Source organism: Medicago sativa, chromosome 1 (assembly GCF_051527215.1).
Source record: "Medicago sativa cultivar Bolivia chromosome 1, Bolivia_mono, whole genome shotgun sequence".
Classification (NCBI taxonomy): Eukaryota; Viridiplantae; Streptophyta; class Magnoliopsida; order Fabales; family Fabaceae; genus Medicago; species Medicago sativa.
Window position 1 is genome coordinate 10,791,307 of NC_140749.1, and position 25,177 is coordinate 10,816,483.

General features: G+C 33.5%; 2 protein-coding genes and 2 long non-coding RNA genes across 6 annotated transcripts; 2 read left to right on the plus strand and 2 right to left on the minus strand.

Moving 5' to 3' along the window:
* The first annotated feature begins 170 nt into the window (after window positions 1-170).
* Window positions 171-3,250, plus strand: LOC146952575 (putative histone H2A variant 3). Its single transcript, XM_085703386.1, has 2 exons — window positions 171-364; window positions 2,711-3,250. The coding sequence occupies exons 1-2, from the start codon at window positions 257-259 to the stop codon at window positions 3,005-3,007; spliced, it is 405 nt and encodes a 134-aa protein (XP_085559512.1). The 5' UTR covers window positions 171-256; the 3' UTR covers window positions 3,008-3,250.
* Window positions 3,251-6,145: 2,895 nt separating this feature from the next.
* Window positions 6,146-9,631, plus strand: LOC146952576 (putative histone H2A variant 3). Its single transcript, XM_085703396.1, has 2 exons — window positions 6,146-6,335; window positions 9,031-9,631. The coding sequence occupies exons 1-2, from the start codon at window positions 6,228-6,230 to the stop codon at window positions 9,325-9,327; spliced, it is 405 nt and encodes a 134-aa protein (XP_085559522.1). The 5' UTR covers window positions 6,146-6,227; the 3' UTR covers window positions 9,328-9,631.
* Window positions 9,632-10,835: 1,204 nt separating this feature from the next.
* On the minus strand, window positions 10,836-14,769 carry LOC146952577 (uncharacterized). Of its 3 annotated transcripts, none has more exons than XR_015006828.1 (6): window positions 14,025-14,769; window positions 13,614-13,774; window positions 13,085-13,167; window positions 11,772-11,948; window positions 11,521-11,655; window positions 10,836-11,427 (listed from the first exon to the last, which is right to left on the minus strand). It is a non-coding gene; the product is annotated as an uncharacterized LOC146952577 (long non-coding RNA). The 3 variants fall into 3 exon arrangements; XR_015006826.1 differs by having other exon boundaries at window positions 11,772-11,953; XR_015006823.1 differs by having other exon boundaries at window positions 11,772-11,953; window positions 13,290-13,774.
* A 2,491-nt stretch (window positions 14,770-17,260) lies between these two features.
* LOC146952578 (uncharacterized) lies at window positions 17,261-20,118 on the minus strand. Its single transcript, XR_015025014.1, has 8 exons — window positions 20,005-20,118; window positions 19,328-19,799; window positions 19,190-19,230; window positions 18,828-18,985; window positions 18,584-18,711; window positions 18,343-18,399; window positions 17,942-18,034; window positions 17,261-17,474 (listed from the first exon to the last, which is right to left on the minus strand). It is a non-coding gene; the product is annotated as an uncharacterized LOC146952578 (long non-coding RNA).
* Window positions 20,119-25,177: the final 5,059 nt, after the last annotated feature.

Sequence of the window (25,177 nt, forward strand, 5' to 3'; positions counted from 1 at the left end):
TGGTCAAAAAAAAAATTAGCAGATTCAGGGACCAAATTTTAAATGAGATCTATTTGTAGGGACTAAACATATATAAAAATCTATAGATATTTAATTAATGGACATAAAGTGTAATTTAAATATTTTTGATTTTTGAGAATATAAAGGGTCGTTGGGGGAACATAGAAGAAGAAACAAAACAACCTCAAAAGCTATCTCTCTCTCTCTCTCTCTCTCTCTCTCTCTCTCAAAGAAGAAGCGTTTGAAGTGCGAAAACATGTCGGGGAAAGGAGCGAAGGGTTTGACAACCGGTAAAACACCAGCAAACCTCAAAGACAAGGACAAGAAGAAACCCACATCTCGTTCCTCAAGAGCTGGTCTTCAGGTTCTTCTTCTCTCTCTCGTACCCCTTTCGTTTCATCGTTTTCTTGTTTCTTTGTTATCAAAATGCCTCAAATTTAACCTTTTTCACTGTTTTGTTTAGGATCTACATAGTTCATCACGTTTACCTTATGTTACATCGCTAAAGTATTGATTTTTATTTAATTTTTACATTTTTATGTATTTTTTTGTTAAAAGGATAATGGGTTTTACTTTTTGTAGAAAAAAATTGTATTTTTAGATTTGAGTTTTTATCTAAGATGAAGAATGGAGTAAAAATATTGATTTTTTTTATCAAGATTCAAATTTGGGTATATTTGATTTTGATATTGCGTTGTTAGTGTTACTGTTGTTTTACCGTTGTCTATATAGTGATTTTCATTCTCATGTTATTAGTTTTTCACTGCCCATTTTCAATTTGCTTAACTGATTTCTTGTGTCATGTTGATGGTGTACATGGTGTATCTTTTTGTTTATAGTATAATTACCTTGTTTTGTTTTATGGCTTATGATGCGCGCACAAACACAAAATCAGTGGCGTATCTAGGACCTTGAGTTAGGGGGGCAAACTTTTGAGTAAATTCGCCTCATGAAACTGTAGGAGTCCAACATTTACACCCATGAAATTTGCAAATGGAAAATAAAAACTTTGATTTTGAATTTTATTGAACAACTTGGTCCTTCTCCTAACTTTTATCTGATCTACGGTCAAATTAGTTTCAGAATTATGGCACGGACAAATAAATTAGTCATTGAGTTGTATCGCTTATTGTCAAATTGATCCGCCCCTACACACAGATAATTAATAGTTTGAGAAAATTGAATAGTTGAATATGTTCACATGTGTCGGTGTGGTGTCGGGCTTGGTATTGTGTATACTGACTTACCAACACATGTTTCACTCCGGAGACGCCTTTAATCTTTAGTGTTGGTGCTACATTGTTTATGGCTGTTTATTTTATTTCTTTGGACTTTTAATAGAGACTAGGCCTTGATTTGAAGTCTCCTTTAGTTTATTGTCTTCCTTTTCTTTTTTCGAAAAGAGATGATGCATGAATGGCTGTGGCGGATGGTAGAAGGGATAGAGGGTGGCCATGGCCCTCCTAAAATTATTATTTCCCTTCTTAATAGGTGTATATGTATTAGCATGAATATGTTTGTATATGTGAGTAAGGCTAGCAACACTCTCCTTTGAACACATTCTCTAATACTCACTCTCTTATTGGTTTAAATCATTGTGCGTCTACACTTTGAAAATTGAACCCACACAAAGTGGTGGGACATACATTGATTTCATCCAAAAGAGTGAGTGCTAGAGAGTGTTGAAAAGTGAGTTTTCCTAGCATTCCTCTTGTATATATATTATACGTTCTGTAGTTATCACTTAATCTTTGGTGGTGCAGTGGTAATCCGCTTTTTTGGCTCCTATGAGGATAGAAGCTCGAGTCTTACTTTTAACCTTTTGTTTGTATTCTTTCGCATAAACATAAAAAATATTTTGGAGATGTGATTCGAACCTTGGTCTTGACAAATAAAACATGGGACTCTTACCAATGAATCACTAAGAAATTCTGTGTTTTTAAGTTATAGTATTTTAGGAAAATGCTAACAAGTCTTGTGTGGAAAAATTATCTTGGAAATTGTGCATTCATTACATTGAAACTTTAAAAATTGACTTTTGCTTCATGAAACTCATCAATTATTTCTATTTTTGTCTTCTTAACAAGTGCCCTAAGGGCACTTGATAAGAAGTCTTATGAGGAAAAATTATAGTATTATTTTATAACTGTTTGGCCCCCTACAAAAAACCATTCAAGCTCTGTCGCTGATAAGGTGAGCGGCGTGTTAACTTGTGCATATGTGAAAATCTATTTTCAAACAATCTAGTTAACTATGTCTAATTGAAGATAGCATTTTTGTTCTCATTGCTTATTCTGTGCTGCTATGCATATATCTGTGTTTTATGTAATATACATTTTCCTTCTCGCTTTTGGATTACTAATGTGATGAATTCCGCAAAGTAGCAGCCTGACATAAAAGGCTGCCTGGTAAGTCAAAGGTTTTTTGTTTTTGCTTCAGCCACATGTGTCATGGCTACAGCAGGTTCATCTATAACAATGATATTGCTGTGAGTGACTAGTATCTTTGGATGCTGTGTGTTGATTATTTCCTTTTGCAAGCGGTTAATTATTGTATCTCTTTGATTCTTGAAACTATTTTTTTTCTTCCACATTTTAAGCATGCTAAAATTTGTTGTCTGGCTGTAAATTATGTTGCATTTGTTGGTATTGTTTAAATTTATCCCACATCATCATCCGGTTTTCCATCATGAACATCTTTCTACATACAGTTCCCTGTCGGACGTATCCATCGTCTTCTGAAGTCAAGGACAATGGCACATGGAAGAGTTGGGGCTACAGCTGCAGTTTATTCTGCCGCTATCCTGGAATATTTAACTGCAGAGGTGTTGGAGTTGGCTGGCAATGCAAGCAAGGATCTGAAGGTGAAGCGTATTACACCGAGACATCTACAGCTTGCTATCCGTGGAGACGAAGAACTTGACACTCTCATCAAAGGAACAATAGCTGGTGGTGGTGTTATTCCTCATATCCACAAGTCTCTTATCAACAAGTCCTCGAAGGAATGAATGTTCATAATTCGTTCTAATTAACGCAGGAAAAAAAGATGGATTTTAATGTAATTTCGGTGATAACAACTTTATTTGTGGATAATTTGCTCCTTGCGTTGGTTTGATTGATTTGAGCCATCCTTCTTTAGATTATCTGAAACTTTTTTCTCTTTTGATATGGATTGTATTAACTAACATTCTCACTTTTGTTGTATGGTACTGCATATGTCTAGGATTAATGTTGGCTTTTATCTTGTTAAACTGTCTTTGTTTGTTTTGAACTGTTTGAACTGATTTGAGGAAAGGAAATAAGTGAATGCAATTACATGTGTATGTAGGTATCATGCCGAAGTTGGTCAATGCTGCATTGGTCATGATCTAAAAATTACACCACAAAAGAGGAAAAAAAAACAACGCCGGGACTAAAATTACACAGTTGTGATACTTGAGAACTAAAAAGTTATATAGACTAGATTAGATACTTGGCTTACATGCAGTAATGTATTAAAACAACCAAAAGTAGTAACTTTTTTATTAAAAAACAACAATTATTTATTAAAAAGTTAACTATTTAATATTAAAATACACAAGTTTCAAAACCCATAGTCATAAACAATGTTGGAAAGAAAAAATGAAAAAAAGGATAAAGGAATTCGAAGAACGTCTTTGAAGAAGTACGTTCTTCAAATTTATAAATATGAATGAGTTTAAAGAAATTAATGAAATTAGAAGGAAAGCTGATAAATACAATGTAATCATTTATGACATTTTCTTATGTCACTACAAATTATGATTTAAATGACCTATGTGGTAGAGGGTCAATTTTGTTGTAGAAGGTCTTACACTTTTTGTCTCACGACTTTATCTCTCCTTCGAGTCGAGCGACCCTGTTAGCAAACTTTTGGTTCTTCGTCTTCAGACGAGTGCAATCAAAATTCAAATATGTGACACACCTCTCTAAAGAAAAGAACTAGGAAGATTACCCACGAAAAGGTTGGGAAGCTTGAAGGGATGCTTTAAACCAGTCACATCAACATACCCGACAACAGAGGGAATCCTTGGATTATGGGGGATATTTCTCCCACCCATATTGATCTTCTCTACATTAATGTTACCCCTTTGCTTTTTACAACACTTCTCGTGATCATGCTTCTTTCCCCTGACAACATGAGAAGAACCCTTTCAGTTTCCGTGGGATGAAGTGTCAAAAGAAGTCTGCCATGAACGGGAAAGGGGATCCTGAGCCGCCACCTCGAATATTTGAACGACGTCAGAAGTACCCACGCCTTCAGCTTGGACAATTCCAACAGCTACCCCCCGAAGACAGTGGCATCTCCACAACAGAAGAGGGAGATCCGAACTCCTATTTTTTTTCTTTCTATAGGAGGGCGTCGATGATCATCGTGGAATCTCCAAAAAGAAGAAAAAGTTTTGAACCACAAATAAAGTAAACCACATAGAAGGGCGCAAATCTAAAACCACTCATCACTAAAGATTCTTTTACGACCAGTGGCATCTGGAGCCGCGAAGACCAATTTTGTGTTAACAAACCTCGCCTCCTTCTTCATTTTTGTTGGGTCATTAGGGAACTTAGGGTCGGGAACAAGCTCCAACTCAAAAATGTCGACGAATTGCTCAAGAGAGAACTTGACCTCGCACTCCTCCTTGTCAATAATGTCTTCCTTGAAAATATATGAGCTGTTAGGAGAAGCGAAATGCTCCTCCGTTCAGAAGTGATAAGACAAGGATTTGTGTTCAATTTATTCGGCAACACCCTCATCGTAAGCGGAGGCGCCAACACATCCCGCAGCAGTCGCGGAAGACTTTGCCCTCAAAAACTTGGCTATGCACTCATCATAGTCAGTAGACTCAGAGTCTCTCACCTCCACACCTTCAGAATCATAACATTGTTTCTCGTTTCCCAAGGGAACAGTGCATATACACTCATGGGCATTCCGACTAAGAGGGAGGATCACCACATACCTATCATTCTAGGATTTTAAGGAATCAAAATAATTTTCAAAAAGTTTAGTCCTTTGTTGGAAAAACACTCAACCTTGTGGATTTCATGCATACTTTTTGTGTTGTACCTGGTTCACGGCAAAGAAAAGATGAAGGGTGGGAAAACTCACTTGATACTCACACAAATATTGGAAAACCTTGACCAATGTCTAAACTCTAAACCAAGAGACGTAGTTGTGAAGGGCAAGCTGCAAATGATTTAGAACACCTGCTACGAAGGCATCGAATGGGAACATGATATGGAGCTCTCAGAACCGAATGTCACAACTGATGAAACAACAACCTTTCAATTTGTTGCATACCTTCATCCGTTCTCCTGGCGTCTTAACTTGCCAGCGGCCTATGAAATTATTGATCCATGAGATCTCATCCAACCGTTCAAAATCCTCAAAATAAGAAGGGACACCTAAACCATCATCGCTCACCCAACCGTACTTTACAGCGTTGGGAAGGCGTTCCAGATCCGCCTCTTCGACATCTCTTCGTCTCAGTCCATAAAATGAAAATAAGAACCATGAGCATGACATATGGAACTCTTCTTCAACCACCATATGATCTCTCTATGGAAGGGAGGATTCCTAAATTGCATCTCTAAGGCTCTGTTGATGGACTGATAGAGTTCGTCACACTCAAAGTTAGTAACTTCAACAAGATTCTTTATCACAATCCCGCCGTAAGAAAAACCAATGCATGTCTTCACCTCCAATTCAGGGCGTGAGTTCTCACTCGTATCAGAAAGAAATCTCAAAAACCAACACCCGCCTCTCCAATTATAAGGGTGACTCATCGTCATCCTCAAGTTACAAGTCACTTTTCATCACTTTTGCATATAACCACTTTCTCTCAAATACTGATTTAAGCGTGCAAAGATCTTTCTCCTCTACTGTAAACACCCAACCTCCGTCACACCGGAGCACCGTAAACCACCATTCTCTCTATAATCCTCATCAGACAACTCATAATCATTGATCAGATCTTTTAATTTTTCGAATACAACCATTTTTCCTTAGAAAACGAGGAGATAAAACTAAATTTAGTATTTTAGATATTTAGTGGACATAAAGTGTAATTTAATTAAATATTTTAGATTTTTGAGAATAATATATAAAGGGTCGTGAGGGGGAACATAGAAGAAGAACCGAACAACCTCAAAAGCCAAATATCTCTCTCTCTCTCTCTCTCTCTCTCTCTCTAGAAGTGTTTGAAGTGCGAAAACATGTCGGGGAAAGGAGCGAAGGGTTTGACAACCGGTAAAACACCAGCAAACCTCAAAGACAAGGACAAGAAGAAACCCACATCTCGTTCCTCAAGAGCTGGTCTTCAGGTTCTTCTTCTTCTCCCTCTTACCCTTTCTCTTCATCGTTTTCTTGTTTCTTTGTTATCAAAATGCCTCAAATTTAACCTTTTTCACTCTTTTGTTTTGGATCTACATAGTTCATCACGTTTACCTTATGTTACATCGCTAAAGTGTTGATTTTTATTTAATTTTTACATTTTTATGTATTTTTTTGTTAAAAGGATAATGGGTTTTACTTTTTGTAGAGAAAAATTGTAGTTTGAGATTTGGGTTTTTATCTAAGATGAAGTATGGGGTAGAAAGGTTGTTTTTTTTTACCAAGATTGAAATTTGGGTGTACTTTATTTTGATATTGCATCGCTGTTGTTTTCTGTATAGTGATTTTCATTCCCATGTTATTAGTTTTTCACTGACCCATTTACAATTTGCTTAACTGATTTATTGTGTCACATTGATGGTGTCTTTGGAAGGGGTTTAATCCACCGTTTTTTACTATTCTTTTTGTTTATAGTGTAATTACCTTGTTTTGTTTCATGGCGAATGATACGCGGACACTGAAATATCGATACTGATAAGTAATAGTTTGAGAGAATTGAATAGTTGAATATGGTCACATGTGTCGGTGTTGTGTCAGGGTTGGTGTTGTGTATACTGACGTAACATCACATGTTTTACACCGAAGACGTCTTTAATCTAAAGTGTTGGTGCTACATTATTTATGGATGTTCATTTTATTTCTTTGGACTTCTAACAGAGACTAGGCCATGATTTGATTTCTTCTTTTGCATTGAATTCTCAGTTTAAAAGTAATCAACTAATTTATGATTTGTAATATCAATGGTTGATTTGTTCATCCTTAAGTTGTAAAATGAATTGCTCACTTTTGAGGAGACAAATCCCTTATTTTGCATATGTTCTCTGTGGTCATGGGCCTTGTCTAAGCTTTTCAAACAAAGATCTTAATTTTCATATTCTTAATTCTGTTCTCTTCATCATGTTTATTGTTTTCCTTTTTTCCCGAAAAAAGAAAATGCGCAAGTGGCCTTGGTGGATATTAGAAGGGATATAGGGTGGCCATAGCCCTCCCGGAACTATTATTTCCCTTCTTAATAGGTGTATATATTCAGTAATGCTAAATGGCGCGACAAATTACCCCCACGAATGCGCTAAACCGAATGGACTATCTTTTATAATAATATTTTATAATAATATTTGATGAATAATTTTTTTAGTCTGTGAATACCCCTTACACCAAATTATCTTTTCATTTTCCACACCGCATAGTTAGCTAATAGGCAGCTAAAAAAAATAATGTAGCTATAGCTGCCACCGTTATCAACAACTCGCCGCTTACACTGTACAAGCTTTAACTACCATCCCTTGATAGCACACACTGTCATAACCAATGATCATTGGATTGAAATCATGTTGTCCATTAATTAATCAATATCGAAGTGGTTGGGTGGGGGAAGAAATCGAATCCATCTTTTACATTGCAGTCAAGATTAGTAATTGGATGCTTCACTCTCAAACCAATGGATTGATTGTTTTTTTGTTTGTTTTAAGTAGGCGTTATAGAATCATATGTGAATGGGGTGGATTAGTGTGGGTCTTGTTCTCTAGCTTTGTTTTCTACTTTTGTTATGTTTCAGTTAGTTATCGAATACTTGCATGTCTTGTGAGAGAGTGTTCGACAGCTTGCTGAAAAACTCCATTATAAGTCGTCAACCTTCATGACAAATTTTTAAAACAGGTTACGGGTGAGGTTCTAAGAGAGGTCGTTCAATGTTATGTTAGTTATAGGAGGCTATATTGGCAATTCAATGTAGAACAAGTATTGAATGGTGTGTGCAGCATCATTTGTGGGATTCACATGAAACTTTGTCATGCACATAAGCATTTTCCATATATATTAGCATGAATATATTTGTATATATATTATACGTTCTGTAGTTATCACATAATCTTTTGTGGTCCAGTGGTAATCTGCTTTTTTGGTTCCTATGAGGATAGAAGCTCGAGTCTTACTTTTACATTTTGTTTGTATTTTTTCGCATAAACAAAAAATATGTTGATGTGAGTCGAACCTTGGTCTTGACAGTTAAAACATGCAACTCTTACCGTGAATCACTAAGAAATTCTGTGTATTTAAATTATAGTATTATTTTATAACTGTTTGGCCCCCTCTGAAAAACCATCCAAGCTCTGCCACTGATAAGGTGAGCAATGTGCTAACCTATGTATATGTGAAAATCTGTTTTTAAAGAATGTAGTCAACCATGTCTAATTGAACACAGCATTTTTGTTCTGCATTACTTATTCTGTGCGGCTATGCATTACCTCTGTGTTTTATGTAATCCATATACCTTCTCGTTTTTGGATTACTAATGTGGTGAATTCCAAAAAGTGCAGCCTGACATTAAAGGCCGCAGCTTCTGGTAAGTCATAGGTTTTCTGTTTTTGCTTCATCCACATGTGTTACGGCTACAGCCATGTGAGTGACGTATCTTTGGATGCCGTGTGATGATTTTGTCTTTTTGCCACTAGAATTTTTTGCAAGTGGTTAATTATTGTATTTCTTTGATTCTTGGAATTAGTTTCTTAGATTTTAAGCATGCTAAAATGTTGTCTGGCTGTAAATCATGTTGCATTTGTTGGTATTGTTTAAATTTATCCCACATCATCATCTGGTTTTCCATCATGAACATCTTTCTACATACAGTTCCCTGTCGGACGTATCCATCGTCTTCTGAAGTCAAGGACAATGGCACATGGAAGAGTTGGGGCTACGGCTGCAGTTTATTCTGCCGCTATCCTAGAGTATTTAACTGCAGAGGTGTTGGAGTTGGCTGGCAATGCAAGCAAGGATCTGAAGGTGAAGCGTATTACACCGAGACATCTACAGCTTGCTATCCGTGGAGACGAAGAACTTGACACTCTCATCAAAGGAACAATAGCTGGTGGTGGTGTTATTCCTCATATCCACAAGTCTCTTATCAACAAGTCCTCAAAAGAATGAATGTTCATAATTCTCTCTAATTAACGCAGGGAAAAAAAAAAAAAGGATTTTAATGTAATTTCGGTGATAACAACTTTATTTGTGGATAATTCGCTCCTTGCGTTGGTTTGATTGATTGAGCCATCCTTCTTTAGATTATCTGAATTTTTCTTCTCTTTTGATATGGATTGTATTAACTAACATCTTCACTTTTGTGGTATGGTACCTGCATGTCTAGGATTTATGTTGGTTTTTTATCTTGTTAAACTATGTCTGTTTTGAACTGCTTGGCAATGGAGTAATGGAAAGTCTTTTGCTGCCGGTTTCTTACTGTGTGATATTTGACTACAAGTAAAGAGTAAACGAAGAATAAAATAATTGACTTGAGGAAAGGAAATAATTGAATGAAATCACATGTGTAGGTAGGAATCATGTCGAGGTTGGACATTGACAAGTGTTGGACTTCGGACATGCGTTTTTATGTGATCTATGTTGGTGCTACATAGGTCATGATGTAAAAATTATGCCATACCTGCACTAAATACAGGAGACTTTGAATTTGCTAAAGAGGGGAAAATAAGTGATTTATTTGCTCAGCAAAAACAATGCAGGGACTAAATATTACTTGATAGTACAATCAAGGTTTTTAGTCATTTTTAGCGTCATTTTAGAGTGAAAGTAGGTAGTTTGTGTTTGTTCTAGTCGAGTTTTGTAAAGAAATCGTTCAAAACGTGAGAAAAGGACAAAAAATGAGTGAAAGTCTTGAGGTTATGAAAATCCATCTGAACGACACAACTTTGTGAATGTGCTATGTTTTTTCAAGTTTATCACGGATGGTTCTTGGGGCATAGTCTATATGGATGTTTTAGTTAGAAGAAATGGAGCAAGGGGTGAAGAAACCAAGGAATAGCTACTGTATATCTTGCATTGCGTGCTAGGAGTAGGAGTCCTGCATCGCAAGAATAGAACGTCATGCCAAAAGGATCGGTTCTGTTAGCTTTGCATCGCGAGGAATAGGCTCGTATTGCGAGCCAATGTTTCCTACAACTTAGGAAATGTACGCTTATAAATTTTGAACCCCTAGGTCAGTAGAAAACATCTTTTGACGAGCAGACAAAGGCAGAAACTCAATTTCAAAAGAATTGGTGCGACCGAAGCCATTCGGGAGCCAAAGAATCATCATCAACCGGTGATCCTTTTCTAATGCTTTCTTATTCATATTTAATTGTATATCTTTAAAAAATGTAATTGTTTGATTATGTAACTTTAAATGATTCTATGAATTTCTATCGATTACTATGCTATTTTATTCGGTTAATATTGTTCATGTTTTTTATGTGTTTACAAAATGTTCATAAATTGATTTGGGTCACGATGATTATTAACCCAAACTTTGTTGGCCTAATTTATTTTAACCATTCAATTATTGATTAGATTCAGACAAAAACTAATGATAATTGTTACTTACTTTGGTGTTCTTAAACATTCAAGGATTACTAGATCGTCTTAATTCAATGATTTATATAATATACATAAATTTAACGATAAAGCACTATGATTAGGTTATTTATAATCTCTTATAAAAGTCGAATGGATTGGAAGACGTTAACAATGCACTTGGCAATAGTACACATACGCAATCAATAATGGAGCATAAACTAATGCATCAACAATGTCATCAAACACAACCAAAATACAACTTGGTGGTGATTTCCGTAACAATATCAGTCATGAATAGTCTCAATTGAAGATGGTCACAGTAATGTTAGTCATCAGCAGTCTAAACTGGACCATACAATAATGCATCACACAATTAGGATCACACAATTAAGACCATACAATAATGATAATGGTTTGTCAAGATGCAATGTTTTCTTCCAATTAACCTGCCAAGAATAAAAAAAGGCAGCAAAATATAGAGGCACCAGTGTATGATGTCATTAATATAAAATAATTTTAACATGGCAGGAACTGAAATGTGCACAATTTAATTTAATTGAACATACCAAATATATATCATGTCCTTGATATTTACAGAAGGATTTAGCAGCGAGTATACAATATCAATGATTTAAAACGGTGTATATATTGCCAAATGGAACACGTATATATTGTATTACGCTGCAAAAACAAATCAACAACTTAAATGATCATTTACGTTTCAGCACCATTAAGGATAAATTAATTTATGATGAATAGCAAAACAGTACATACTTGTATCGATGCCAGATGAACTTATCAGCCAAACAACAACACCTATATCACTTCGGGATTGAAAAATTCACAAATTGCGGAAAACTTCTTTATATACCACGTTTGATGTAGTTTTGATGCAATTGTTGTCTTCATCTGTCAATAGAATTTTCAGACAGATTTGTGAGGTTACTCTTGATAGTGCAGCGTACAATTGACCGCACGAAACTCCGGTTGAGGTAGGTATATACCAACTTTTTGTAGGGACTGACCTTAGCTTTTGTTTATGGTCATTGCAAACGACACAGAAATAGGGAACTGTCTACGTTGAAACTTGAATGGAATCCTTGTATCAGAAGGACTCAATGACAATCTAGGTATATAAAGTACCATGGCAGCCACAACCTCATAATTCATCTCATCCCATTGCCAAAAATTTGTGAACCGGCCTGCCCTTAAGAACCAAAAGTTGCAAGGTTTAGCATCAAGGTAAGAATAATAACAGAGAGATCTATTATTTTGTTATAGCCAACAAACAAAAAGAGAACGACATTGATAAGAGCATCAAGAATCCTCTTCAGGTTATACTACAGAATTACCTTGATATATAAAATAAAAGAACAAAGAATTATAAGAGTTAATAGTTCATAAATCCATAGCTATCCAAGAAAAAACACCAGTTTAGGAAACATATAATTAACCCTGTAAGCACAAACCCAACCTGCAGTCTATTACAACCAAAATGAAAAGGTGAACCCTGACAATAACTCAATTTCCCTAAACTTGGATGAAGCAAAACTATTAACAAACTAAAATCTGTGAATTAAACTTTCTTTTAGTTTTGCTTTGCACATTAATTAGTAGCTAATATTCCTGAGTAGTGCAGGAGCACACCCCAGTATGAGCCATTATAGATCAAATAATAACAAATTTATCATTTGTTTTTAAGTCTCTAAACTTGACATGAAGACATTCAACCCGATCTTTTTGCGCTCAATGTATTTAGAACCATATAAATTTTGATTTGAAACTAATTAATTAGAACCATCTGGAAAACTTTCGAGCACATCTTGGTTCCCGTTAAATATAAGATCTTTATCACAAACTAAAAAAAAAAAACCTAATGTTTATAAAAAGGTACATATCTATTGTTCTCTGAGAAAATTCACAATCCTGAAATACATGAGGTGCTTGTATTGCTTTAAAATTTCAAAACAAACATAAACCTTGAAACAAAGCACTCATTTGGATGAAATTAATAAAAATTAGGTAATTAACATGTGAAAGATGGAGTGTGAAGTAAAGAAGAAAGGTTAGGCAATCATCCTTGTAACTGCCATAAAGAAAGATCAGGCCATTAGCATTTTGAACATAATTTTTTTTTAATAAGATGAAACACTAAAAAGAAAGAGACATTGGTTGTTAATCAAATATACATGTTACTGATACCCAAAGATTAGGCCACATATAAGAAATTGAACAATCATGTTACACAATCATGTTACGATAGCCTCCATCTATATATCAAATATACATTGCAGTTCAACTAAGTAAGGATACATATGTTGTGTATATAAAAAATAACCTGCACTACTCCAAAACTCAATTGCTCGATGTATACACCTGTCAATGTCGATTAAAAGGAGATAACCAAAAAAATTCATGTACCTGGTACAAAGAGAAGATGATAATGCTTTAAATTAAATTCAAAGAAGGACAAATTAAAATTAATTAGGAGTAATAGATTGTTAAAAAGTTAACAATAATAATTCTGAATGCTAAAGACATACCCATCATCTAGTAAATTTGAAGCTCTCATAGATATTGCTCGGTGTGTTTAGTTTGTCAAATTGATTGGTATCGAGGTACTTATCTATGAGAGCAAACAGAAAATTTTCAGAATAATTTGACAAACTATTCAGTGATATCACTACAATGTGAATAGAAAACAGGACCTATTAGTACTAACACATACTTCTTTAGACACTCTGCACATATATCATGAGATCCACTATGACACTATACTTGCACCAATAACAAAAATGATACTGTAATTCTTTAGACACTTTGTAGACACTATACTTTGCAGAGGTTGAAAAAGAGAAGAGAAGCACCGAAAAAATCAGAAGTGAATAGTAACAAATGCTCCTCAATTCAAACCCATTCACACAAACTTCTTGCAAGTGGCCATTTTGTCTTCGAAAACTTTGAATTGTTAGCCTAGCACTACACTGACAAACAGTTCCTCTAGTTTGAAATATGGAGTTTTCTAGCCCTGCACTACAAAGAAAAATGGTTCTAAAGATAAGGCTAATTGGAAACATAAGATTCACATTACAGTTGCACAATCTTTAGTGTGAAAGAGTGGACATTCATTTCAATTTTTTTTTTTTTTGGTTAAATTTACCCTATAAACAGGGACAATCTTTCACAGAAAAATTGGCTTCTGAACAAAATAATAGAGTTTGAAATTAAAACAGAGTGGGTGATAATCAAAGCAAAGAAAAGAGATTTTTAATTCTTGCCTCTTTGCTCTTCCAGATGTAAAGTTTTACTCATGTGCCTATCTTTTTGTTGTGCTGATTGTTTTTCTCATGCTAATGTTTCTTTACCCATGGTAAATATATGCTTCTGCAAATTGAAACCCCAAGTAAATGAAACATATGATGATAAACTCTAATAATGAATGATAATAAACATTAATAATAGAAGAAAGAAAGAAACTGCAGAAGAAGAAGAAAGAGAACAGAAGAAACTTCCCGTCGCTCACGGTGATGGTTCGGGCGAAATCGCCGACCAAGTCTTTTCTTTTTCTCTTTAACACCAGATCGCGTTTGTTTTCTTTTCTTTTTCCTGGCTTTCATTATCGCCGTCGCTCACGGTGATGGCTCCGGCAAAATCGCCGACGACGTCTTTTCTCTTTAATATCAGATAGCTTTTGTTTTCTTTTCTTTTTCCTGGCCGTTTCTCTCTCTTGGTTAACCTTGTTCAGCCGTGAAAGTAACATTGGAAGATATCCATGAAGTAAATAGCAGCAGACAATACAGAGGCGGTGAATGAGTCGCCATTGTTGAGAGGAATGAGAGGAAAGATGGTGATAAGGGAGTTTGTTTGGGTGGAGTGTGAAGAGGAGATGGTGAGATTGTTGTGGCCAATTTCTGATTTTTGAGAAATAGAGAAAAGAGATATGGGTGAAGTGAGAAAAGGGAGAGAGAGGGCTTAGGTCAGAGTGATGGATTTCAGGGAAGAGAAAGAGAGGTTTTCCAATGTGGGAAGAGAAAGTTCATGTACAAATTATCGATCAAATGTGTATAATAATTCATATATTGAGCAGTGTGATAATAATTGTCAAGGTTTTCCAATGTGGGATTCAAATTTCAAATTTGAACTGATTGTTGTGATGTGCAAGCTAGCATTCAGATAAGATCAAAGGTTGATATGATAGTTGTGCCCAAAGATAGAGATCCAACGGTCAGCACTGTTTTGGAGCCAAATTTTTAGGTTTAAGGTTATGCAATTAGGGTTTGCATGTTTGCTAGGATTAGATATAACTAGTCCTTGCACCCGTGCTGCCGCACGGGTCATACAAATTGCATATATGTAAATCCTAAAAGCAAATTTTAATAGTAAGTATCAAACCTTGAAAGTACATCTTAGTGATCACACCTCTCTCTGTTGTTATGGATAAAATATGAAAATAAAACTGTATTAGTCTAAGAAAATAATGTGTTCTCTATGTATAATCTTATATGCTATATGTGTGGGATATATGAACTTCTTTTTGAGAAAACATATCAACCAATTTACAGACCTTCCTTAAAAAAAACCAATTTATGGACCGAAAATGTATACCCAAACACAAAAAATAAGGAAAGGAAAGTAAAAGGAGAACCACATCACCTTAACAAAGCAGAAAAGCATAAATGATCATGGTAGTAGAGTTGGGCAATCATGCATATATAAGATAAGTTGGGGCAAGATTTTATTGAAAAAATTAAAACGTTCATTTTTAGAGTTTCCAATCTAATGAATGAAACTTTTTTTGGATATCATAATCATTTTAATCTTCTTATCATGTTAGGACTGACTTTTCCTAAATTTTCTGACAATTTGATTAGTGTATACGTTTTTTTATTTATTTTATGTGGACATGTGGATTTAATTATTTAATAATTGTAGCATACATATTTTTCTTTGAGGTATATAGTACTAACTGTCAAGTAAGTCTTTGTTTTCTCCTTTCATTTTGTGTGACATGCAGAATGGGAAGTTCCTTTTTTTTTCAATAGTGGAGGAAACTATTCAATTTGATAATTAATTAATTCTTTAATTCTTCAAAGATAATTGGAAAGTCAAGTTGTTAATTAATAGTGTAAATTTTTTTTAGATGTACAAATTCAAAGATATATAAATATATAGAAGATAGAGAGATAGATGTGTAACTTGGATCATATCCTTTAACCTTCTCTATATATTGTTTTTAGAGGCACTATTCTTTATTCATCTCAATTTTATCTATCTTTATCTTAATTACACATACACAATGTTTATCTCTATCATTATACTTGGAGTAATATGTTTATTATTATTTTTATACGAAAAAATGGTAGACACTTGTCTTCACCTTTATAAAAAAACAGTATTATTTATAAATATATCCTTATTTATATTACCAATTTGTATTAATTAATAGCCAAAAAATAAAGAGTAAAAAAGAGAAGAAAAACTATAACACCAAATTGAAGAGGAATCATCCAATAGTTTCATGGAGAAAGTGACGATAAACAACCATTTTTAATAAGCTTCTTCCTCACCATCAATGATGCAACAAAATAAAAAATAGAAGCATCATTTATCCTAATTCACAAAAAAAAATAAAAAATCCACATACACATTAAGGAATAAAAAAATATATAAAAGAAAGTTCGAAAAATAGACTAATTATATGACTAATAAATCGTCATATAATTAATACCAAGAAATATTGAAAAATGGATTCAAATCCAAATCCAACACCAAAACTCACTGGTTTCTAGCTTTCATCTTTTGCAGTGAATCAAGACTACTGCCACCACATAGTATTATTAGAATTTTTAATATTGTTATTTCCTTTCATATTTGAAGCTCTATGTCTCCTCATGTAGCCACCTAAAGCTTGTCCTATTGCAAACTGCAATCCACAAATAGAACACTCTTGTTTTAGACTTTGATAATCAAAAGATGAAGAGTAAAAGTGAGTGGAAAAACAACAATACAAAATTGAAGATAAACTATCCAATTGTTACTTGAAAGTGATGATGAACAAAACCCAAAATATGATGCACAAAATCACATATTTATACACAATGTTTTCAATGTAGAAACTAAAAATATTGAGATCATATTAATGGTTGTATATATAATGAGTGAGTGTATGGTCATAATTAAAAAATGAGTTACGGAATAAAAAAAAAAAGCAGTTCAAATAAGTGTTCCAATTTCGATGCTAACAGTTTTGCAAAAATTAAAAGAAGACATTTTAGTGTTCCAATTTCTCAAGACAGAATAGTGTTCCAATTTCTCAAGACATAAATTTGGATGCAGGAAATAGACTTACAGTGCCACGTCAAATTCCATGTGGAATGTTCTCAATTTCATCAAATCACTTCGAACAAAACCTTGCACATATAAACTAACCTTTTAAGTGGATTAGTGCGTCAGCATCATCTTGATCTTTTGCAAACATAACAAAGTTGTCCAAACTTGACATCTCGATCCTTATCTTGTGAAACAAAAGCTTATAATAAAATAACTCAAAACAGAGAAAAAGGCTAACATAGCTAAGGAAAACGCATGACTTTAAAGGAACTTGTTGCAACCATTGTTCATTTAAATAGGAGTAATGTTTCATTGACCCCGCATTTAAGTAATTTCACTTACCACTCTCTCTTCCATCTCCTCTCTTCTCACTCTTCTTAACAGCCACTATGCTGCAACTGGATCACGTGGAGAAGGATTAGAACCCAGGAAAAGAATAAACACATCTATGATATCGCTGCAGTAATGTAACACCAGAAACTCTATTGTACAATTAACAGTCTTGAAAATCATCAATTTACTCACACGCTAATAGCGATTAATGCTACCAAGTAATAAAAGAATAGTGATGCACGCTAACAGTGTGTTTACTCACACGCTAATAGCGATGAATGCTACCAAGTAATAAAAGAATAGTGATGCACGCTAACAGTGTGTTATGTATGAACTGTTTTAAAATAAAATAGTTGCATATTAATGAAGTACAGTTGCTCACAAATGATTCATGATCTAAACAAAAAAGAATGTTCTCAATTTCATATCAAAATATCAAATGAAAATGCCTCAAAAGTCTAGTCTTCATATCAAGAAAGAATAGTCTTCCAATTTCTCAAGACATAAATTTGGATGCTGGAAATAGACTTACAGTGCCACGTCAAATTCCATGTGGAATGTTCTCAATTTCATCAGATCACTTCGAACAAAACCTTGCACACAGTCCCATTAGAGTTATCCTGAACTGGTAGTATAAGATGAGCAACAAAATTATTTTTAATGAGTACATGCAGTAATAATAACACCAATAACAGAAAAATAGATGGAGTTAGGATATGAATATGGAAACAAAACAAAACATAATATAAACTATACTATTTAAAATTCTGTTTGAAATATTCAAGTTACATTTTTTACGATATACTATATCCCAATGATTTTTTAAGATGTTTACGTTTCAACTGCACAAATACGGGACCAACCAAATGAATCGTCACAGCACAGTTCGTCTATACTATATAAAATTCTCTTGAATTTGAGTTTAGCATTTACCTATGTCCATTTACCGTTATTTCAATTTCTAGAATTGTATACAAACTGAATTCACACCTGCACAAATACGGGAACAACGAAATGAATCATTCACATCACAGTACGACTATACTATTTAAAATTCTGTTTGAAATATTCAAGTTACGTTTTTTTACTATATACTATATCCCAATGCTACTACAAAGACAATTAAGATGCGAAAGTTAATATTATGGTAAAGTAAAAACAATAATGAACCAACCTTTTAAGCTAAGTAAATCAGATGCAACCTTCCAATTGTTTCTTGCCATGATGAAAGAATTCATTTGCGACATTTCAAACCTTGCAGAACGCTATCTATTAAACACTATCTATTACCTTCAATCAAAGCTGCAAATTAGGAACAATGAAACAAAGCAACAATTAAAATTTCAATCAAATTTTCCTAATATATTAATTTTTTTCAAAAACTCAAAAGCAATAAATAATACAAAATTGATTCTTACCGTTTGCCCAAAGAGAATACATATCAGGTTGGAGTTGTTGTCAAGGATTGAAGTAGAGGCAAAGGGGGTGAAAACAATGGCAGGTTGGTTTATTAAATTGCATAAGGCGCAATCTCATCCCCTCGCAGATACTCTCTTTCACTTCGGTCAAACAACACCTAAACAAACAATCAAACTACGAAATCAACATTTATATGAGATAACTTTCCAATGTCAAAACCAAATAAAATTAACAGTTGAATTAAGATCAATTTCACAGTGAATAATCAGATATCATTACAACTCTATAATTGTTTCTTAAAAAATTCAACAAAATCAAATAAAAACTAAAACTGAGAAGGGGGTGTTGGTTTATGACATACTATTAAGGATATAACCATTTTTTCTGAGCTTCTCCCAACACCTGCAAAATTAGAATTAAAAATTAGAAATGGTTAAAGAAAGAACAAAACAAACGTGTCACAATTACCAATTGGAGAAAGTAGGTATAAATGTTAAACCAGTAGGTGACACCGTTGAAGAGGCATTCGATTTCGCATCGGAGAGGAGATAGTGGGAAGGGTAAACTTGATTTTTGATTCACAACGGGAGGTACTTATATAAATGAATAGTATATCACTACCGCAACCAACACAAACATAAAAACCCCAATCTGAGATTATCAAACAACAATGACAATATCAAATTCCAAAAATCAACTTCTGGGTCGGCCAAATTTAGGGTGAGCGGAAGAGAGGGAATAGAAAACCCTAGAAAATCAATTGTAGAGGCTAAAATCGCAAAATACGTAGGAAACACAAATTGAGATTGATACCTGTGGTTAGGTGAGAGCGGAGATAGATCTGAAGACGACGATGCGGCGGTGAATGAGAATGTGAGAGTGTGAGATAGGTAGCTAGGGTTCTGATAATTGGGCTACGAACAATACATTCCGACCGGTTTTCCGCTGCTTCAAAATGTTTTCCTAACTTTCTATACAAATATTCAAACCAATAAGGAACATAACATCAAATTAAGAATCTAACATCAAGAACAAAAACAACAAAACAATTTCATCTTAAAAACATAAAAACACAAACTTTCTTTTTTAGTACCCAAAATCAAAGAGACCGATCAAAAAACAACCTAATTAAAAACCAACCAATTAATCAAAAACATGAAAGAAAAAGGAACATACCCAAAACCCATTTCAAAATAGAAGATTTTCTATGCTTAGAACCCATCATCAAATCAGCCTTAGCTTCCTCAAGCAACCGTTTCTTCTCTTCAAAAATCAAATTAATCAATTTACCTGAGAAATTTGATCCTTATAACGTTTAATATCAAAAGCCCAACATTGATTCTGCAATTTTAAGCGATCTTGTAGAAAGTTCTGTTGATCGGCGAATGATTGAAGTAGCTTTTCCTGATTCTTCATCATCTGAACCAAAGTGCTGAATATTTTTTTCCCAATTTCCACGCTCTACAGATTCTACGGCATTTGAAGGTTTCAGTTTCTTCGATTTACGCATCGCGTGGTGCAGAATAAGAGAACAAAATAGGGCTAATTTGTTTCAGGTGAAGGTTTCGGATGAAGAGAAGGCGGTGAAGGAGGCAGTTTTGGATGGGGGAGAGGGTTGGCGATGGTGATGATGATAAGAGGAAGAAGAAGATGATAAAAGTTAACCCGTGCTTTTTTTTTCTCTTCTTTTGTTACGGCTGTTTCATAATTTAGGTTTTGGTTAGGGTAAAACAGGAATTTTAGTCATTAGGGTTAGGGCTTCAAAATTGGCATGGGTTAACTTTTATATATAGATAGATATAAGATTGAGAGAAACAGGTTTAGGGCTTCGTATATATAACCAAAATATTTGCTTCATAAAAAAAAGGCAAGAGGATAAGAATAAAATTTGTGCGATGCATTTTTTTAGATGAAATTTGTTATGTTAAATTGCAATCGTAAAAGTGTAGAAAATATTTGTTTCAAAAAAAAAAGGAGGATACGAATGAAATTTGTTAGGTTAATTTTTTATTTTTTTTTGAAAGGGAAATTTGTTAGGTTAATTAATAAATAAGGATTCGGATGGCCAAAAATATAGGAAAACAAATTTCGGATTTAAGTGAATTGATAACAAATTTCGGATATGACCAAAATTATAATTAGAGATAAATATGAAATAGTTGTTTCGGAAAATAGAAGAGATAAATACGAAATAGTTGTTTCGGAAAATAGAAGAGATAAATATAATATGATCAATGGCTAAAATTGAATGGCACCTAAATGCGCAAGATCCAATGGCTTAAAAAAGTGGATGAAAAAATGGGGGGAAAAAAAATTAGGTTTAGGGTTAGCTTTACGGGTTAAGCTTTAGTAAATAAGATATATATATATATATATATATATATATATATATATATATTAAGATATTCGTTCCTTTATAAAAATGAAAAAGATTCGTTAGGATTTTTATAGAATTTTTCAAACATGTGATAGTTTTTTTATTTTTTTTAAGGAATGTGATAGTTTTTTGTTTCTTTTGTTTTTAGGGAGGTATGTGATAGTTTTATTTTCACGGGATATACCACGTAATAATTTGATTTATTTTTAATTTAGAAAAATATTGATTTACATTATGTCAACGTGTGGAAAGACGGGAATTCACATAGCCGTCTTTTCATTTTTTTTTATTACGCTAACACATATAGATTATGAACGATATTTTATATAAAAAAAAGTTTATATAGATTAAAATTATAGGCATAAATATTTATGAATTTCAAATGTAACAAACAAAATTGTTTAAGGTATAGTTTGAATAACAAAAGTCGGCCTAAAATCCTCTATTGTTTATAAATATAGTACAAATATATCATTAATAATTGTAAAAAAAAAAATCATTAATAAGTGCACAACAACTTGTCAAAAAAAAAGTCTACAAAAACAATAGATATATACAAACGATGACACAACAGGATATGAATAAAAAGCTTATCAGCGATAATTGTAAAAAAAAAATATCATTAATAAGTGCACAACAACTTGTCAAAAAAAAAGTCTACAAAACCAATAGATATATACAAACGATGACACAACAGGATATGAATAAAAAGCTTATCAGCGAGGAGAAATATTAGGGATTGCTGCATTTTAGAAGGAATTTGTTAGTTTAAATTGGTGCGCTGCATTTTAGATGGAATTTGTTAAGTTAAATTGCTGCTAATCTAATGCAGAATTTTAGAGGGAAATTATTAGGTTAAGTTGCTGCAGACCTAATAAAATTAATAAATAAGGATAAAAAAGGCATGAAATTGGTGGGCATGAAATTGGTGCGATGCATTTTTTAGATGGAATTTGTTATGTTAAATAAATGCAAACCTAAAAGTGTAGAAAATATTTGATTCAAAAAAAAAAAAAGGAGGATAGGAATGAAATTTGTTAGGTTAAAAAATAAGGATTCGGCTGGCCAAAATTATAGCAAACTTGATAAAAAAATTCGGCTGGCATTAAGTAAGATGATCAATGGCTAAAATCGAATGGCGCCTAAATGTGCAAGATCCAATGGCTCAGAAAAGTGGAGGGAAAAATGGGGGGAAAATATTAGGGCAACAATAGCTTGAGGGGTTAAACTTTAGTAAGTTAGGGTAGAAAATATTTTCTTCATAAAAAAAAGGCAAGAGAATAGGAATAAAATTGGTGCGATGCATTTTTTTAGATGGAATTTGTTATGTTAAATAATTGCAAACCTAAAAGTGTAGAAAATATTTGATTGAAAAAAAAGGAGGATAGGAATGAAATTTGTTAGGATAAAAAATAAGGATTCGACTGGCCAAAATTATAGCAAACTTGATAACAAAATTCAACTGGCATTAAGTAAGATGATCAATGGCTAAAATTGAATGGCGCCTAAATGTGCAAGATCCAATGACTCAGAAAAGTGGAGGGAAAAATGGGGGGAAAATATTAGGGCAACAATAGCTTGAGGGGTTAAGCTTTAGTAATTAAGATTGATTACAAATTTCGGATATGGCCAAAATTATAAATAAGGATTCGGCTGGCCAAAACTATAGCAAAACAAATTTCGGATTTAAGTGAATTGATAACAAATTTTGGATATGGCCAAAATTATAAATAAGGATTCGGCTGGCCAAAACTATAGCAAAACAAATTTCGAATTTAAGTGAATTGATAACAAATTTTGGATATGGCCAAAATTATAAATAAGGATTCGGCTGGCCAAAACTATAGCAAAACAAATTTCGGATTTAAGTGAATTGATAACAAATTTTGGATATGGCCAAAATTATAATTAGAGATAAATATGAAATAGTTGTTTCGGAAAATAGAAGAGATAAATACGAAATAGTTGTTTCGGAAAATAGAAGAGATAAATATAATATGATCAATGACTAAAATTGAATGGCACCTAAATGCGCAAGATCCAATGACTTAGAAAAGTGGAGGAAAAAATGGGGGGGAAAAAATTAGGTTTAGGGTTAGCTTTACGGGTTAAGCTTTAGTTAATAAGATAACAAATTTTGGATATGGCCAAAATTATAAATAAGGATTCGGCTGGCCAAAACTATAGTAAAACAAATTTCGGATTTAAGTGAATTGATAACAAATCTCGGATATGACCAAAATTATAATTAGAGATAAATATGAAATAGTTGTTTTGGAAAATAGAAGAGATAAATACGAAACAGTTGTTTCGGAAAATAGAAGAGATAAATATAATATGATCAATAGCTAAAATTGAAGGGCGCCTAAATGCGCAAGATCCAATGGCTTAGAAAAGTGGAGGAAAAAATGGGGGAAAAAAAATTAGGATTAGGGTTAGCTTTACGGGTTAAGCTTTAGTAAATAAGATAACAAATTTTGGATATGGCCAAAATTATAAATAAGGATTCGGCTGGCCAAAACTATAGCAAAACAAATTTCGGATTTAAGTGAATTGATAACAAATTTTGGATATGGCCAAAATTATAATTAGAGATAAATATGAAATAGTTGTTTCGGAAAATAGAAGAGATAAATACGAAATAGTTGTTTCGGAAAATAGAAGAGATAAATATAATATGATCAATGGCTAAAATTGAATGGCGCCTAAATGCGCAAGATCCAATGGCTTAGAAAAGTGGAGGAAAAAATGGGGGGGAAAAAATTAGGTTTAGGGTTAGCTTTACGGGTTAAGCTTTAGTAAATAAGATAAAGGAAAGGATGGGCTCACCTAAGACATTAATTAACGAGTAGTAACTGTTGAAGAGAGTCGGTGACCTAGACACTAACCTAACTATCTTATCTTAATATCTACTCCTAAGGTTCACAATGCAAACCCTATTTTCCAAAACCCTAATGCTTTTGGTGGGATTTTTGCAACCTAACCTCATTTAATGCTGATTTTGAAATTCAAATCTCCCAACTAAAACCCTATTTAAACGCCAACCCTCCTAGATTAATGGGGGACAATACTTTCTTAACTGCTCCCAATCAATACCTGCCATGTGTAACTCTGAACCTAATTAATAGCCTTACTGATTTCCAATGTAAACTCTCTGTGAATAGCGACAACCATTCAGCTTCCATGTTGTGTTACGTGATCTTAATTGCACGTTCTTCTTTTCCTAGGAGATTTACCTCTTCACCTCCCATTGTATTTTCTTATTCCCTCATGTTTTATAAAGAGGAATTCAACAACACAGAGTTGTTGTTTTGTGGTTTTTCTTATCATGGCCTTTGATATTGTTTCATCTACCTCCAGGGCCTTGGATAGTTGGAAAGGTTAGGGTTTCATTCAGATTGTTCGAGATTATTTTGTGCCTTTCTTTTCTTCTATGTTGGTATTTTCTGATGAAAGTTGTGTGCTTTCTATATACTGATACTCATCATTCTGTACCATGTTATTCTTCTGTCGTGTTTTAATGGTTTTTATGGTTCTTTAGCTTTATTTGAAAATAACAATCTATTTCGGCATTACAATTTCAATGGTTTTTGTGTCCAAATCAAGTTCTTCATTTTACCTGATAAAAGGAACCTTAATATAATATATTGTTATTAGTTCTTCATCTATTTATTATTGTGCTACTGCTATTATAATTTGTCTTCTTCTGTGTTTATTTTGCCAATCTGTTAGAATGCCATTCAGCTTCTTATATTTATAACTTCCTCATCTTTCTGTTATCACATTATTGTTGTTATGATTCGTTTTTTTTTCTTCCTGCTATTCTGTTACATGTTACTTATAGTTTTTTTCAATGCTATTTTGTTTTCACTCTGCTATTGCTGCTTAAATTGTGTTAAGTTGATTTCTTGCAGCTGAAGTTGTTTGGTCTGCTATTGCTAGTGGTGATGACAGGCAGTTGGAGCTTGCTAG